Source organism: Bombus impatiens, unplaced genomic scaffold (assembly GCF_000188095.3).
Source record: "Bombus impatiens unplaced genomic scaffold, BIMP_2.2 scf_0775, whole genome shotgun sequence".
Taxonomy (NCBI): Eukaryota; Metazoa; Arthropoda; class Insecta; order Hymenoptera; family Apidae; genus Bombus; species Bombus impatiens.
Window position 1 is genome coordinate 9,424 of NT_177194.1, and position 18,543 is coordinate 27,966.

Genomic DNA, 18,543 nt, shown 5'->3' on the forward strand with positions numbered 1-18,543 from the left:
CGTAGTTGGGACAAAGACCGTTTGTTTGTTTAAAGGACTTTAGTCAACTAAATCTTAAGATTTATAACGGACCCTCGGGCTAGCTGAACATGTACTGCGGAGACGCATAGACATCTGGCAATCATCTTACTCGAAGAATATCTAGCAATCGTCTTGCTCGAAGAATAGGGTCTGCGTGTGGCGAGCCACGGGACAGAAACCGTTGTAATGTTTACTGTCGCGTGTCGCCACGAATATTTCTTTTAAGGAGAGCTATAGAATTACTCCATACCTTTATTAGGCAAATCGTTCATCCCGAGACCGCGGCTACGTTTGGNNACGAATATTTCTTTTAAGGAGAGCTATAGAATTACTCCATACCTTTGTTAGACAAAGCGTTCATCCCGTGACCGCGGCTACGTTCAGCGACTAGCTGTCGCCTCGAGCCCAAACTCATTATCACAACTCGCGAACAATTACAATCGGATTGAATAACTACAATTGTTCAATTACAGCTATAGTAGACTCTAGATTACAATGTTGCGGGATTATCCAAAATTCCAAAGGCTCCGGTGTTCTTTCATCTCCGACATATATATATATACAAGGAAATTAGGAAAGGACAACAAAACATTACTAGGAACATTCTTAGTTCGCGTGCAAAACAGATCAATCATGCTAAAAACTAGCTGGATATTGTGCAGCTACAAATCATAGCGACCGACTGACGATCGAAGAAGGAAAATTTATAAGGCCAAACAATATGTTCGAATTATATAACAATATCGTGGTCTCATTTTAATCAAAAAAATTTCACTATGTTAATAAAATTTTTAATTAACAAAGTATTAAAAATATATAAGTTTCATCGTTACATTAGTGTTGTCTTACAGATGCGAAGATATGTGAAGCAACTGCGAGCCGTTTATTGTCATAAAATGGTCGCTCCAAACGCCATGTATCATGTACTTACCTAAGTGTCTACATAGTATCAGTAGCGTGAGCAGTGAGCATTCTCATTTCCTCTCTGTATAAAATAATGCTCGATGATAAGTGGGATTTTCATGTTGTATATAAGAGAACATTTTAATACTAATAAAATATATATAGTGGGAAATAATTTAGTTAAATATATTATTGTAATGTTTGACGTATTAAAACGTGCATAAGTCTATAAAAATAATGAAGATTCATGTTTCTTATATGTATTAATAGTATGTATATGGTTATCTTTTGTACGTGGCTCTTAAGGTTATGTATTATTATGTTATGTATTATAGATATATTTGTATAGAAACTGATATCTTAGATTACTTTTCATTGGTAAATTTTAGTCCTTTTAACTGTTTTTTATCAACTTTCTTATTTTCAACCTAATTCTATTTAATTTTCTTATTAAAGGTGGTGGCCTATTCAATACTCAAAGAGATACAAAATACCGAAGTTAATTAACGAATTAACGAATGAAGAAATTTATAAAAACAATAGAAATGAATGTGAAAGATATACAACAATTTGTACCAAAAAATAAGGTTTTAGATAGATATTCCAAGTATATATTAACATATAATTTTCTGAAATTGATCATGTTCATTATTCTGCTTGGTGTAATAATAGTATTTTTACAACAAAGCAAATGCATTATTATAGAAGAATATAAAATAGATATAATCTCTAGAAATGACGAAATTCTACAGAATACGAATTATAAACTGGTTAATGATTCTATGATATTATCTAAAAAAGAAAATTTTGAATATGATATAGAATCTCATGACACAATATCGAAATTTCCTAGAATTGTACAAGTGAGTTTCAAATATTATAATTAAAAAGCATGATTGCAGGTTATAGTAATCATTGTTTTATAACTTTTATTCATTAGAAGCAGTGCAACAACATTCCCGTTACATTACGCTTTGATTGTCATCCTGAAGATGGAGCATCTGAATTATCCTGTAGAAATAGAGGTTGTTGCTGGAATTCTCTTAACAAAAAAATATCAACGACAAGACCTGTTCCTTTGAATCTTCCATATTGTTATTATCCAAGTGATTGGAGCATATACAGGTATCAAAATTTTAGTAAAGAAGGAAACAACTTTTTTGGATTCCTCAAACAAATAAAAAGCTCCTTTTATGAAGATGACCTACCACTGGTTAAAGTAGAAACCAGCACTATAGATGATACTATTCTACGTATAAAAATATATGATCCTCTTAAGAAACGATATGAACCACCATGGCCTCTCAGAGCAGATCCCAAACCATTTCTTCAAAAAAACGTTAATGCAAAATACAAATTAGAGATTGATAATACTAAACCTGGTTTTAAAGTATACAGAACTTTAGATGATACAGTGATGTGAGTAACATTTGTGAGTAACATTTGAATTTTGTGTTACTTTTATCCTATATGTGTATGAACATATATACATATAGTGTGTCCAGTTTATCTATAAACAGTTAAATATCTCAAAAAAATATGAGAGACACGAGAGATTGATTCAGACAAAAGTTTGAGCATATTAGGGGTACATTCGTGCTGGTATTTCTGGTATATCATCTTGAAGTGATCTTGAAATGACCTAAGAGTATTGCATTAAAGTTTCTTGTATATTTTTTATTACAATGTTGGCAGTATTTTGGTAACTTTATCATTTTATATTTCAAAATTATGTTACACGAAATACACATGCTTGTAAAGTTTTGAAAATGTTTTGGTGTCAGCTATAAAAATATATAATAAAAAATATAGAGATGCATTTAAAAACTTTAATGTAATGTTCACAGGGCACTTCAGGATCATTTCAAGGTGATATAAATACCAACGTATGAGACTCTCAATATTCTGATCTTTGCCTGAATCATTTTTACGTATCTTTTATATTTCTCGAAATATTTAACTGTTCACAGATAAACTGGACAGCTATGTATATACGTATATACACATATGTATATATAATACAACTATTTTTATTTTTTTCATATCCAGATTTGACTCTATTAATACAGGAGGTTTCATATTTGCTGATCAGTTTTTGCAGATAAGCACTCTTTTGCCGAGCCATAATATTTATGGTATTGGCGAACATAAAACGAAGCTAAAATTAAATACTAATTGGCAAATGTTTACATTATTGAACAAGGATCAACCACCAATAGAAAATGTATGTTGATTCATTTTAAGACATTATTTAAATTTACACTTTGTTTCTACTTGACATTTTTTAACATATATATTTATAAAGACAAGCTTTCAAAATCTAGGCAAATTTATATGGATCTCATCCCTTCTATCTCATAATTGAAAATTCCGGAAGGTCTCACGGGCTTCTATTTCTCAATAGTAATGCAATGGGTAAATGATGTTAAAAGTAATCTTTAATTTATATTATATAATTCGCTGAAATATGTGTCATAACGTCTGCTATTTGTAGATGTGATATTACAACCGTCGCCTGCTATTACCTTTCGAACTATTGGCGGTGTTTTTGATATATATTTCTTTCTGGGTCCAACCCCGACAGATGTCATAAAACAATATTCTGAGATAATAGGTAAACCATTTCTCCCCCCATATTGGTCCCTTGGTTTTCATTTATGCAGGTAGGAAAGTTATCTCATTGCAAAATAATTGTTATTATATTCTTATTATATTTTCCAAAATTGTGCAGATACGGATATGGAACCTTAGAAAAAACAAAGGAAATATGGAATAGAACCATAGCAGCGGGAATTCCATTTGTAACATGTTTTACATAAATCATTAAATTCATATTCTTTAAACGAATATGTAATAGATGAAGTTTAACCATTTTCATTCATTTTATTTTCAGGATACTCAATGGAATGATTTAGATTACATGGATAAAAATAACGATTTCACATATAATCCAAAAACATTTAAGGAGTTACCACAATTTGTGAATGAAATACATTCAGTATGATTTGAAGTTATATATACATGTAAAAAATATACAAATTTAATATGATGCATGACATTCTATATATTGTAGAGAGGAATGCATTATATTCCCTTAATCGATGCGGGAATATCTGGTTCTGAAAAGCACGGAACTTATTTGCCATATGATGAAGGTATGAAAGAAGATATATTTATAAAAGATGGAGCAACTGATCAGCCATTTGTTGGCAAGACGTGGAATTTTGTTTCTACTGTGTGGCCTGATTTTACGAATCCCAAAACGCAAAACTATTATTTCCACATGATGAGCAACATGCATGATAGTTTTGCATACGACGGTGCTTGGATCGTATGCATACATATTTTCTATTATCTATTAGTGAAAATAAAATTGTCTTACATTAATAATATTCATCTTTGCTTTGTGTTTTTACCTATTGCTAGGATATGAATGAGCCATCTAATTTTTACGATGGACATAAAAATGGATGTCCAAAAAGTAAATTGGATTATCCGAAATATGTACCGAACGTTGTAGGAGACATACTCGCAACAAAAACATTGTGCATGAACGCTAAGCATTACTTAGGTCTTCATTATGATCTTCATAATACTTATGGCACAAGTCAAGCAATAGCAACGAATTAGTAAGTACGCTATTAATCATAAAAGAACTTACAAGTGAAGTATAAAGCATAGTTAAATTACGTAACATTGGCAATGTACACAGTGCACTGACCAATATTCGACGAAAAAGACCATTTATAATATCGCGTTCAACTTGGGTGGGTCATGGGCACTATGCTGGTCATTGGACAGGAGATGTTTATTCCTCATGGTAATTGTTGCGCCTAGTGTTTATAAATATTCATAAATATTTATTAAATATTCGCATTTTACGTAATACATTGGACATACGTTAGGCACGATTTAAAAATGAGTATTCCAGCAATATTGTTGATGAATTTTTACCAAATACCAATGGTTGGTGCAGACATTTGTGGATTTAATGGAAATACAACAGCGGCATTATGTAATCGTTGGATGCAACTTGGTGCATTTTATCCTTTTTCTCGTAATCATAATTCCGACGATACAATCGTTTGTATTTATGAATTCTTACTGCATGAAGACCATTAAATTCAATTATTTCTTTCAAACGATATGTCTAATATTGTTATTATATATCATTTATAGGAACAAGATCCAGTTGCTATGGGCGATTTAGTAATAAAATCATCAAAGCGTGCCCTTACGATACGTTACTGGTTGTTACCCTATTTATATACGTTATTATTTCGAGCACATAAATTTGGAGAAACTGTAGCACGACCACTATTCTTTGAGTAAGTGTATTGACCATATAAGACCTGTTTAGAGTGCTTGTAAGATTTAACATTCTTTTAGATACTCGAACGATTCGGCCACATACGATATCGACACTCAGTTCTTATGGGGTAGTTCTTTGATGATAATTCCAGTTTTAGAAGAAGTAAGTTAAGGTCCATGTTAATAAATCACTAATATTTAAATAGTTAAAACAGTCATATTTTTTTTTTTTTTTTGATGCACTCCATTCCTGATTATTAGAACAAAACGAAAGTATCAGCTTATTTACCACATGGAGTGTGGTATAATTTTTATACAAAAGAATCCGTCTTCGCGCTGGGTAAATATTACACGATGAATGCGCCACTCGATACTATACCATTGATGATTCGCGGAGGATCCATTTTACCAGTACAGAAACCAGCTGATACTACAACTAGCAGTAGAAAGAATAATTTCGAATTATTGATTACTTTGGATCATGTGAAAAAGGCAAAAGGCGAACTATATTGGGATGATGGCGATAGTTTAGGTATATATTGCATTGATGCCATAGTTAGTAGTATTAATTTCTATAGAAAAGGATAGACCTTACTGATTTCATTGACCGTTGTTCGGCCTTAGTTTTGCGAAATGTATATGATCTTTTTAGGACTAGATTTCGGTTCGACTGTTGGTTTGAGCTGGTTCAGGTAAGATTTAGTTTAAATAATAAATGTATATGGAATTTATGATAATAATATAGGAGAGACCATCTAATTGATTTCATTGAACATAATGTTCACATGGAACATTATGCTGGGTCTATAACAGAATTTTTGTCTCATCGGTAATACGATTACGGCAGTCTCAAAAAATAAAACTGTAATTATTTTTTATATTTATTGCCTAATAATCAAAATACCATCGGAAACTAAAGTTGAGCGGTGGTCATATGCACGTAAAAGTGAAATTACTCAGAATGCTGATCTCAACAACATATATCAAGATCAATAAGAATGATAAAGCACGCCCTTTTCTACATAATTACTTAAATTTTGCATAAGCTTGTTTTAATAAGCGGATGTGTATTTACAGATTCGCTGGAGAAGGAACAATTTGTATGGTCAGTTTTCACCATTGAGAATAATACTCTATCCGCTGCCAAAGCAATGAAGAGTTCTTTTAATGAAAAAATGATCTTAGGAGAAATACAAATATGGGGAATAACATCTAATATTTCACGAGTATCTTTAAACAATCACGAAATACAATTTAAATATGACAGCAAAGAAAATGTGAGTTTTCTATTCTTATAATTAGAATGATAAAAGCGTGACAACTATTTTCAAATTCTAATGAGATTGTTCTGATTGTATAACTTTTATCTTTTTTTGCATATTCAACATGTAAAAATATGAATTACCTAAAGTAATTTTTCAGTGTTTGAACATAAGCAACTTACAAATAGACTTAAGAGAGAATTTCTTGCTTTCTTGGGAATACACTGATTTTGAACAACACGATGACAGTAACAAATGACAGTAAACTTGCTCAAAATATATGTTCACTTGTATTACATATAATATTGTTGCTACAGGTATGATATACAAAATATATTTCAATCGTTTTTAATATTAATTTTACTATAATACTCTATTTGTATACATATATTCCTACATGTTAAAGCACATATTTTTTGAATAAAGAAGAGAAGCATTTTATTGAAATAACTGTACAATTGACTATACAATAAAGTAGAATACGTTATGGCACTAGAACGAATAAAAATAATAAGTATACATAATTCGAAATGTTTCGAAATAATCCATTCTCCGCGTATTAATTAGAACGTAATTAAATGTAACGCAGACTTTACATATAGTTCGTTCATAATTGAAAGCAATAGGAAATATAACAACACAGGTAATCGATCATCACACAATAGATAATGTTGAATGAAAAATTTCACTTTGGCACCGTTTAACGTATATAAAATAAAGCAATTCGAGCACTTAAACAGCATCATCATTAAAACATTGAAATCCTTCTTTGAATTCTATATGCGTATTTACAATCATGTAAGTGTGCCTTACGACCTCGATCTATATTCAGTGTCTTCTATGACCTTTATTTGCATTTCTATAGCAGAAAGTAGATTCTTATCTTTGGAATAAATTTCAATGCGACTAGCCCAAACCGACTGTAGTCCTTGTCAATATACATATATACGTCGTGTAAGTAACCTATCGTACTTACATACGCTTGCTTGAATTTTTATAAGACGAATACGTAGACACGTATCGAATAAATGATGGATGATTTCGTTGAGATCTTTGTTTCAAATTTTCAAACGTCATTTGTTAGAAAATAATTATTTTTATCGGATCATTTTGTCGTACGAAATGACCTATACAAACATTTGATTTTATCGGGTTTCATAAACTAAAACTCGTAAAACTATGAAATTAACACGATGTAATTATATGTAGAAAATGTTTGAAACATTTACAAAATATAAAATATTAATCTAGTACGTGGTACCTTTTCACATATGGATATTGTACATATTGGAAAAGTTTCTAACAAATTGATAATTATTACTCGGTATAATATTATCGCACTACGTAATATACACAATTGTATAATTAATTATATATTTTTCTATTTGTATTGCATACTAATAAAACAAAATAACATACTTAATCGTATGTAATATTAGTAATATACGTGTATACATATTTTTTATTCTTCTCAACTATATTAATCTTGCAACTTTAATCATTATTGTCTGCTCACATTTACTTATGCCTATTTAAAAGATGAACTTGCGTTTTATGCGTACGAGCATATTTATTAAACATATTAACGTTAATATGCACGATTTACGCACTGAAACGAACAAATATACGCTAACGAGAATTACACAACGTACATATGAGAAAAGGAAATAACGACTATAAGGCTTTTAGGTATTGGAAGGCTCCCGTTTGACAACGGGGCCACGAACACAACAGAGTTCCATGTAGCACCGCGCGTCTTTTTTTAGATTTGAAAAAGATTCTACGAAAAGATCGAAAATGTTGCTCTTTTCACAAATTTTCTATTCAAATGAAAATAACGTATCGTATAATCTAGAAAAAAGAAACAAACAGAAAGTAAAATAATGGCAAGAAAAATATCACAAAGGAAAATCAATAAAGTTTATATACATTTAACTTGAACGTTATACTTGTGCAGTAACTTGCACACAACAATGAATGTATCTATAAATATAAAATGCTTACGTCTAATTCATGGAATATATGTATTGCTACAAACACATACAGTAGCCTACATTGGTATTTAGCCTCTTCGAATTAAGTAAGAAATTACCCAAAAACTTGAACTACGATACTCGTATCATCATTCAGACATATCTACATATTAATTTACACAACAACAAATTTTCTAATCGATTTTCTCTGTGTCCGCTCCCGTTCTCCCTTCCTGTTTACTTATCGTCATCATCAGTATCATCATCATTAACAAAATATATCTCCCGTTACGGCAAATACAAATGCATTTTCAATTTATTGCCATACGTACACCTTTCCATTTGTTGTTCGTAATCGATAATATTAGCCATCATCGTAACATGCATAATATCATCTCATATATTTTTGTACAAGCGATGAAAATGAGCAGCATGTAGTACACCCATCTGGACGATATTATATAATAAATAAAAAAGAGTTATTAATATTACCATGGGCAAGAAATAGTATGACGCATGGCACCCTGAAGAAAACGTAGCCTGTTGACTGTTAAAAATATCTGTACGGTAACAGATATACTTATATATTCGTTAACGAGGAACAACTCATGAAATTGAAGTATCATATCACTTAGAATCACATAAATCACAATGAAAATTATATATCGTGTATATTATCGCTTTATACTTTGCGTAAAAGTATAAAATCTACGTATTTTCATATTGTTCGTACGAGTTTTTGCAGTACAAACAAACAACATGGCACGCGATGTACATATAACTAACTTATCACAAAGCAAATTGAATACCGACTTTTCAATTTTAGATGATGAAATATTAAAGTATTTATCAAGTCTATTAGTTTTTACACAACTCGGTATTACTTGTACAAAACATAGTCAGTGTAAAACTCATTCTGAATATCATTAAAGTGCATGCTATGTCGTAAATCGATTTTATATTTGATCTTTCATAATACGGAAAGAGGAATAAAACGGCAGAAGTAGAAACGCTGATTATAACGAGTCGCTTGCCTATTATTAGGAATATTACATTTGCACTTTGGACTAGCAAGTACTAATTTTATACTATATGAAAGAACGTCTGTGCATCGAAATTCTAATAAATAATCACTAATGATTTCGTTTCTTAAAATTAGATTATTATTACTAGGTAGCCTGTTCTGTTCACTGACAGATACGTATCGTTTCGCTTAGTTACTTGAAATTTTCTGTTATTTGTTCACCTGTACCTATATCTACCCACTGTCCATCTATGTAATCATTGTCGAAGGAAAATATAATAATATAGGACTTGGTACAAAGATCGCCTGTGGTTGAAGAAAGGCAGTCTTGGATCTAAAAAGCGTCTGCTTTAGAATCAGGATCAGATCGTAATTTTGAAAGGATTTGAGGTATCGACCGGTATTTTTGTTAGTCTTTGGTAAATATATACCAGCGATTGCCACATAGATGATGTTAAAACGAGTAGGACTTTGATTTAAGTAGCAGTCAATGTTTCCAAAATATCTTCGGGAGTTTTATTCAATTTGCGAAAATGTTCCCAATGTTCTTTAGGTACAGTCCATTTGAGGAATATCTCGAGATTCTTGGTGAGTGTTTCAAGTTCGGATAAACCGTTGCTTGCCACTGGATCTTTGCCAGCGGATATCAGAGAATCGTAAAGAACTTGGTCGATCAGTCGTTTACCAAAGCCTAGTTCGTCGAGTCTTTCTTGCTTGCTGATTCTTTTAAGAAGTACAGCGAGCAACAATCTCATCCTCTCGACAGTCATTATTCTATATTTGGAGGGCGACGGCGAGGGTTTATCGCTGATTATTTCATTGGAAAGCAGAGTCGCTGTCGGTTGTAAGGCCATGGAAATAGATGCTGGCATGATCGTGTTTGTGATTAAATCTGAGGTTTGAGTATTCGGAACGTCGTGTTCAGTCTCGGATTCAGGATGACAAGTTTTTTCGTGGCATTCCAGATCATTTTTAATTCTGAAGAAACTTGTACACTTTTTGCAAGCGTACGGCTCATTTCTGCCATGGATACATTTCATGTGTTTTTTCCAATGGGGTAGTTGCGTGAAACCAGCGTTACATTCGGCACATTTGAACGGTCTTTCGCCAGTGTGTCTTCTTGTGTGAAGTTTAAGTGCCGTCGAGTGTGCAAATGCCTGCCAACAAACCAAACACCTAAACGGTCTTTGTCCAGAATGCGTTCTCTGATGGACAGTCAATTGAGATTTTTGAGCAAATCTTTGACCACACGTGGCACAACCGTGTGGCCGATCACGTGCATGCGTTCTCATGTGTTGAGGTAAATGGCCCTTGAACGTCTTGTTGCAGATTACACAGAGAAAAGATTTAACGTCTCTGTGAAGACATTCTAAATGTTTCTTGAGAGCGTCTCGCCGAACGAACGCACGACCACAGATTTCACACTTGTGATCCTTTTGTCCGTTGTGTCGTTTTACATGTAACGCCAAATTCGCAGCGCAGGTGAACGTGCCAGAACATAAACCGCAACGATACGGTTTTACCTGGCTGTGAGTACGTCGATGCTGCACCAGTTGTCCTCCTCTGGCGAAACTCTTGTCGCATTCTGGGCATTTATATGGCTTGAAGCCAGTATGTGTTCTCACGTGCAGTTTTAATCTTTCTTTTAAAGGGAACTCTTTCCCACACTCGTCACATTTGAAGATTGGTCCCGCACCGTGTACGATCTTATAGTGGTTACGAAGACCTCCGCTACCCTTAAATCGCGCCTCGCACACTACGCAACAATATCTCTTTTGCTGATTCTCTTGTTTAGTTTTCATACCGTGCAAAGCGGTACTTTGATTCTTGCTGCGGTCGCACTCGCTGCCGTTTGTATTCTCTTCCTTCGAATACGGCGACGGCGTTGATGATGACAACAATGACGATGACAACGACGACGACGACGACGACGACGATGACGATGACGATGACGATGACGATGACGATGACGATGACGATGACGTTGATGTTGATATTGACGTTGACGACGTCGATTTGGTAGCCACTATACTGTCGGAGGTTTCTGGTCTGCATAATGGATTTGTAGGATTCTCTTCATCTTGAACCTTATTATTATTATCTTTATTCCCCGCAAGGTAACTCATCGTTGTTATATGAAAATTGACATTTGATACGTTTGCCGAATCTCCCAGTAACAATTTTGGGTTTGATACTTTCGTATCAAATATGCTATTTTTCTCAGCAGTGATAATAAATCGTTTTTCTGCTACATCAATGTTATTTTCAATCGACGTCCCACGAGGAATCGCTATTCGATTGAATAACGTTCCATCGGTAGTCTTCGCAGACTTCTCGTTTTCGTATGTTTGTTCCACTTTTCTTAAGTTTACCTTCCGTCCTTGTTCCCCATCTATCAACTCACGACGAAACATGTAAACGTCATCGTTTAACTCACTATTGTTGTCTAAATCCAAATAAATTGTTGACTCTACCTGTTCGTTATTCTCCGATAAGAAATTTCCCCTCTCATTTTCGAGGAATGCGTTTTCTCCTAATTTATAGCGGTGTGTCATCCCATCGTCGCCATTTCCTTCATCTCTTTGATCTTTAGTATTTTCTACCGTACGAACGATCGTTCTTTTTTTCGTAGATTTTACTACACAACCAATCATCGACTTTTTATCGAAATGTTTGTATTTTCTGTTCTTTGTCCTCGATTTATTTTCGAATCTTCGAACATTGTTTCTTTCTTTTTCTTTTCTGATTTCGGTGCTATCGATCACTTGTTTATCGTACTCAGCAATTCTCTTTCGCAGTTTATCTTCTCGCCACTGTTTGTCCTTCTCTTGTTTTTCTTGTTCAATTTGCTCGATTTTTCGGCAAAGAGACAAATTTCGCGAGCAAAGTTCATGTTCATCGTTGTTATAGCAACTATCGGCAGTTGTGAAACTTCGCAGTATCTTCAAAGCATCGGTCGCATCAGCATTTGTGTTCATATGTTTAAAAATTTCATTCTCCCTTATTCGCGATTGCTTCACTGGTAATAATTCGGTCAGCTGAACTTCCTCTTGTTGCGGTTGTTCGCTTCCAGCTACTTGACTTAAAACGTTTTGTTGCATATCGATTTTGACCATTTAACTTTCTATTTGTTTTTTAATCCTACACAATTACATACGCAACTTGCGATTCACCCTTTCTCTTTCTTTTTCCTTTTTTTATCAAAACACACGTCAATCGTGATTGTTTTTACTTTCACAATCAATATTAAAATCGCACAATGCGCTCATCATCGGCTCTACTTTGGTCCTGAAGGAAAATTTGTTATTTATTTGTTGTAGCCAGAACTAGAAGCAACGGAGTTAAGCTTAGCGAGGCAATACGTTCGTGTTCAAAGTAACTATAGTTGGTTATCGTATTCTTATCGTTTCGATATTTCCTCTCTTCTCCCCCTCTTACTTCCTTCTATTTCGCTTTCCCACTTTTGTTCGCGTTTCTCCTCTCTTTAGTTCTTTAACTCCTTTTTTCTTTCTGTTTTTCCTTCGTCCACAGTCTATTGCACTAACTTTTTATTTATTGCATCAAACAAGCGTGCGTCGGGTGATACATTTAAACGGATTCTTGTTTGAAGCTTACGTGTCGTCGTGAATATCTTAAATCATAGTTATAATCGTTTACCAATCCTACATTCGTAATCGAAATCCAGAAATTAAAAGTGGGCTAATGAAAGAAATACGAAAAAAGCCAATATCATGGAAATAACTAGGCGCGTTCTTTTCCCCTTCTTACTTACAATTCCTTCGGTGCATACTTACTAATGACAACTTCTCTTTTCACGTGGTAGCTTTCCGTAAATGCGCGTTTCGTTCGTGCGCGCATTGGAATCACCGAGGCTGTTACAAGGATACAAGGATACCGGAAGAAATGGAATAACGATAAAACCGATAGTCGAAGAACAACAATTTACCCAGTTTTCGCGGAAGAATCAAAGAATTCAGCCGAATGGTTACGTGATGAAATAGATCAACGTACTGACAATGAGAATACACGGAGCTTTTTCTTCTGACCGACAAAATGATTGATATCAGTACAAGAGGGAATAGTAGCTGCGAAATAACGGCGGCCATATAAAGAAAGTACGGCAGAACAACAGGGTTATTGTTCGTCGGTGATGGTCGTCGCGACGATCGACTGACTGCTTGTTCCTCGCGGCGGTACGCTGCTTCCTCAACAGCGATTGCGCGCCTTTTTCCACGCAAGCGCAATTCACGGTCGATATCGCTCTGGATTTTACCCCTCAGCCCAGCCAGACACCCTCTCCACCCTGCTTCAGACTCTTTCCATACCTTTTTCGTTCCTTCAACCCTCCTCCTTCGATTTTCTCGTCTACAATCTTTCGTCTTTCTTTCCTCCAACTCGGTCATTCGCTGTACTTTCTTTCAACTAACAGAGTCCCATTGCGACTGCTGCTACTACACTAATTCCTCATTATCTTCAGAGAATACGTTTCTTTGAAGGAGAATTCAATACTCATCGATATGTCAGTAAAGTTGTTGTCAATAAAATAGTTATTTATTCAGATAGAGTTACCAGCTTTGCTATAAGCGAATCTTTCGAGAACTTTATATCTCTTCTGCCTCTTTTATGCCTCTTCTACCCCTCGCCTTCTCCATCATGATATACTAATTGTTCTAAACCCCACCCTTTCATTTACCTACTCGCTCGCGGTATATGATAGATTCACCTCCCTTCCCTTCTCTCTCTCTCTCTCTCTCCCTCCCTCCCTCCCTCCCTCCCTCCCTTTCTCACTTAGTCTTTCGTTTTCGATTGTTCGTTCGATGATAACATACATCAAATCAACCGTATTGACCGCATTCCATATGAACAAAAGAGATTGTTCTTTTTTTACACTCAAATCTATCGTTTGTCACGAAATATAAATCTTTAAAATTATAATTAGAAAATTCGTATCTTTCTCTTTTTCTTTTGGTATTAAATTACGAAATGCTGACACCAACGAACGAAAGTAAGTCGATAAAGGCATCGTAATTTTCCATGGGTTAATAACTCCTTTTCATGGTGGCGAGTGTCACTTTTACTTCGAGATTTGTTACTCAGTTATAGTACATTACCTTTGCATAAAAATTATTAACATGCAGTACATTCTTCATTATGTAATCGATCATAACCAACTCCCCCTCAAGTTGGTCATCTATTCTTTATCTTTCAGCAGAGACCAATTTGGTATTACTGCTGTTAATAACATAGCTATATATATATATATATATATATATATATGTAGCAAGACACATTACTATAAGATTAAACCATATACTTATGCGTTTACGCGCGTACCATCACCGATGCTTTTCAAGTGCTCGATTAATGGTTTCTTTGGTAACATATTCCCTTTGGTAATAAAATTCTAGCGGAATCGGTAGTTTATTGATATTTCATTACGATGGAGTTACCTGTGTGTTGTTATTCATTTGCGATATCCGATGCACGATCCTCGGTTTTCCAGAAATACGGTCTTTGTTTGCAATACTTTGAAGGTACGATTGGAACAACATTCGCAATTCAAGCCTGTTATTATGTTTCTTCTACAGTTAAGCTCGCATGTTCTGGATTGATTGCATCGTCTTCTTCTATATGACGAAACGTTATAATTTCTTCTTTAAGGAGTAAGCTTAAGTCTTCTTTTCTTGACTAGATCGCGTGCGTATTAACCTTACGCAAACGAGAGTACTGCTTGGTCATTTGGTATTCCATAATCGCTTGCTCTCTTTTTTACTTGGCAATTGCAGATATATATATATCATGTATATATACACATATGTACAAAGATAATCCATCTCCATCTCAATTAGTAAATTGTGTTAGTAGTTTTAGGCCTCTCCCCTTTTGAATTGTTCCCCTCATTAGCACGAAAAGCAAAGAACCCGCCACCATCTGAAAGAAACCAAGAGAAATACCGCAGGTATTTCTTTGCTGTCTTTAATCTATCAGTATGTATGTATTATTGTCATTTAGAATAAGCACATGAACCAATTGTTATACCATACTATAGATATGTATCATCGATTGATGTCAGCGTTTACTTTCCACCTTACCGTTTTCACTGTTACTTCGCTGTTTCACTAATTATAAATTACAGACCCTTTTTGTATTAAATTAAATAATTTATATTTACTTGTTCAATTCTCAATCGATTAACGTTATAATCAATTTACATATTATAAATTCATTTTAAGCAAAAAATTGCAACGAAACTAATTATTTACTAAAGAAATTAATTAAAGAGTCTACTTTTTATTTACTAGATTAAAAGTGAGATGAATCGATGATACCGTTACGCCTCAAGTTCTTGCCCATTTTCGTGTCTCTGGTTTGAATCAGCTTTATGATCTCGCGCGAGTACACAAATACAAATTGATATGATCATGTGTATCATATGCTCATAAATATTCCTGTTCGCATACAGACGGTCGCTAGAGAACTCATGCTCTCGTTTGACCGCGACGTGACACATGCTTGTGCTCCGCATTGAACTTCCCAGTCTGGAAAGAGGAACGGTTCGTACATACGTATGTACATATGTACTTGTGTAAGTACGTATCCCGAGATTTCGTTGCTCAACCGATGGAAATCTCCGATTTCTTTCCCATTCATGTTCTATTTAAATCTCACTCGAAATTTGTTCAAAATTCCTTCGATATCACTTTTTACTCACCAGACACAACGGCGATCGAAATTTCAGCTATTACTGCTAAATAAGAGGCTTCCTTACGAAGCGTCCGCTCAACCCTACTCCTGTATCGCCATCTTCAAATCACATTCGACTCTGCCGATGAAATTCACAAAAGCTGAATAGAGGGGCGAAACAATTCTAATGAAATACTGTACCATCTTCTTCCGATAGATGGTGCGCAAGACTTGAGCAAATGTGTATATTATAAATATAATGTACAGTGCACATTGTATATGACATATATGCGCTTATGAATATAGACATATGTAACGTGGCGTGTAAATATGTACACATGTGCAATACGCAAGATTATATGTACCTGATTAAATGTCTGTATTTTTGCTCTTCCCCGCACTCTCACTCCCTCCCTCTCTCTCTCTCTCTCTCTCTCTCTCTGTCTCTCTCTCTTTGTGCTCCTTTTCGAAACGATATTTTTAAAAATTAAAATGTACCGCGTTTTTCTATTTCGTTCATTTATCGTTTTGTTTACAAGCTTTTACAAAAATTATACTTAATAACCTAAAAACGGAGAACCTATGAACTGTCTTGATTACCTGATATGTAATTATATATCCGAGATTTGCCTAGTAACTGTTATATATCTGAAAAAGTTTAATCATTTCATATTAAATGTCTAATTAGTAACAAATATTTTTCAATGTACACATATACAATGTATATATATTAATTGAGAATGGGGTGTATATTTATCTGTAGTATGTACATACATTGTGCGATTGTACCCATAGAGATACAAAGGTAAAGTATGCCAATCATATAATACCGTGTAAAACAGTGCAAATAGATACAATATAAAAATAGGAAGAGAACGCTGCATAAAGGTCCCTTTCTACTCGTCTCTAATCGGCCATGCACACTGGCGTCACTCGTTGATCGGTGTTTCACATGCATATTTATTGTACGAATCTGCATACTTTATCAGAGAAGGACACAAGGGGTTTCTATGGAGCGTTCTCTTCCTATTCCTATATCGCTTTTTCAGCTCGCTCACGCACTCTGTTTTTATATGTATGTATCTCTATAGTTGTGCTACGTCGTAGGAATCATCCAAATTCAACTATGATTCAATGGATATTAAAGAGTGTCATATGTCGATATAGTAGATTCCTCAGTAACAACCTTACAACCACGCCCCTGATATGTACAATGATATATATATATACACACACATATATATATATATATATATATATATATATATATGTATGTATGTATATATGCATATGTATGTTATGTAAGGATAAACGAGGTATCTCATCTGTAATGTAACATATTAGACAATAACATATTACACAACGTTTTCACGAAACATAAAAGTTAGGGAACACATTGTGAGAATATATAATATGACAGTATTTGTATTTAAAAAAATATATTACATCGGTACATTGTGTCATTGATAAAAATTATAAATATATATAAAGTTATATATATATAAATTGATTATATTCGAACGTAGTTATATATTTTACTTTTAGTTTACTTTGAGGATTCTATGAAATTCTAAAGTAAATTATAGAATTACTTCTCTTAATGGATATTATGAAAAGATTTGATAACGATCCTTTTATTGATATATATTTATAGTTATATATGATACATATGCAATAAGCATGAAAATAAATACACATATTAAAGTGAAGTGCTTTATAATGCTTTATAGCTATCTTGTTTCCTGTTCATTCGGAATACTATGCAATAAGTAACAAGCAATAAATAATAATCATCATTTGTTGAAAAAAGAAAGCACAGACTATAGAAAATCAATTGGTTTTGTAATTAGAATTAGTTGAAACATGATTTCGAATCGCAAAAGGCGCCATTGTTGCCGCGAAAGTCGAAGAATGACGGAAACAAACGAAGCTAGATGGTAGGAGAGGAGGCGACTCTGACGACGAGGTCGAGTGCAGACGCGAGTGCTAGTGCGGACCATGTAGATGTTGTGTGAGTAATTGTAATGAAAAAGAAAACGTGTCGGTTCAATCTTATTGAATTTTTGTTTAACTGTCACTCGAAGCGCCTCACTTTTTCTGTTTGGACTGTGTGTAACTGGCAATCGTAAGTGACACGACTACCACGATCAGATCGTATCTCTTCTATCTATATCTTTACGGTTTTTTCTCTCGTCATTCCATCGTTTCTTTCGCTCTCAAGCTTTGAACGAATCCGAGTTGGTTAGTTATTACGTCGTGTGTGCTCGATAACATTATGTGCTGGCAATGTGAACGACAATATCGACTATAACGGTAACGGTGACGGCGACGACGACGGCGACGGCGGCTGTGACGGCGACGGCGG

The 18,543-nt window shown here is 34.2% G+C and overlaps 3 protein-coding genes and 1 long non-coding RNA gene across 15 annotated transcripts in view; 2 read left to right on the top strand and 2 right to left on the bottom strand.

Moving 5' to 3' along the window:
- The first annotated feature begins 629 nt into the window (after window positions 1-629).
- LOC100745310 (lysosomal alpha-glucosidase) lies at window positions 630-13,406 on the top strand. 7 transcript variants are annotated; one of them, XR_004462501.1, is made up of 18 exons: window positions 630-1,086; window positions 1,376-1,787; window positions 1,865-2,343; window positions 2,974-3,148; window positions 3,249-3,339; window positions 3,419-3,587; window positions 3,656-3,725; window positions 3,818-3,922; window positions 3,998-4,255; window positions 4,351-4,553; window positions 4,637-4,744; window positions 4,830-5,007; window positions 5,104-5,252; window positions 5,314-5,398; window positions 5,497-5,767; window positions 5,888-5,927; window positions 6,313-6,512; window positions 6,658-7,239. XR_004462501.1 is itself a non-coding variant. In XM_012390431.3 (17 exons), exons 2-17 carry the CDS (start codon window positions 1,443-1,445, stop codon window positions 6,754-6,756), a joined length of 2,985 nt encoding a protein of 994 aa, XP_012245854.1. In that variant the 5' UTR covers window positions 633-1,086; window positions 1,376-1,442; the 3' UTR covers window positions 6,757-7,239. The 7 variants fall into 7 exon arrangements, 4 of the variants coding, with proteins under 4 accessions (XP_012245854.1, XP_012245855.1, XP_033178976.1 ...); XR_001102587.3 differs by lacking the exon at window positions 5,888-5,927 and adding an exon at window positions 13,318-13,406 and having other exon boundaries at window positions 633-1,086; window positions 6,658-6,814; XM_012390431.3 differs by lacking the exon at window positions 5,888-5,927 and having other exon boundaries at window positions 633-1,086.
- Window positions 7,676-13,231, bottom strand: LOC100742955 (zinc finger protein 37-like). Of its 2 annotated transcripts, XM_033323087.1 has the most exons (2): window positions 11,441-13,231; window positions 7,676-11,401 (listed from the first exon to the last, which is right to left on the bottom strand). In XM_033323087.1, exons 1-2 carry the CDS (start codon window positions 12,608-12,610, stop codon window positions 9,971-9,973), a joined length of 2,601 nt encoding a protein of 866 aa, XP_033178978.1. In that variant the 5' UTR covers window positions 12,611-13,231; the 3' UTR covers window positions 7,676-9,970. The 2 variants fall into 2 exon arrangements, with proteins under 2 accessions (XP_033178978.1, XP_012245856.1); XM_012390433.3 differs by having other exon boundaries at window positions 7,676-13,231.
- A 687-nt stretch (window positions 13,407-14,093) lies between the features above and the next one.
- LOC100743077 lies at window positions 14,094-16,540 on the bottom strand. Of its 2 annotated transcripts, none has more exons than XR_001102588.3 (3): window positions 16,207-16,540; window positions 15,794-16,033; window positions 14,094-15,425 (listed from the first exon to the last, which is right to left on the bottom strand). It is a non-coding gene; the product is annotated as an uncharacterized LOC100743077 (long non-coding RNA). The 2 variants fall into 2 exon arrangements; XR_004462503.1 differs by having other exon boundaries at window positions 15,824-16,033; window positions 16,207-16,535.
- Window positions 16,541-18,122: 1,582 nt separating this feature from the next.
- LOC100743196 (protein N-terminal asparagine amidohydrolase) overlaps window positions 18,123-18,543 on the top strand; it is a 27,334-nt gene continuing 26,913 nt past the window's right edge. Inside the window, exon 1 of one of the 4 annotated variants that reach the window (XM_012390417.3) lies at window positions 18,123-18,189. The gene's annotated coding sequence lies outside the window, so the exon portion shown is untranslated. Of the gene's footprint in view, window positions 18,304-18,543 lie in introns of all 4 variants that reach the window. The other 3 variants (XM_012390414.3, XM_033323092.1, XM_012390415.3) reach the window with 3 other exon arrangements.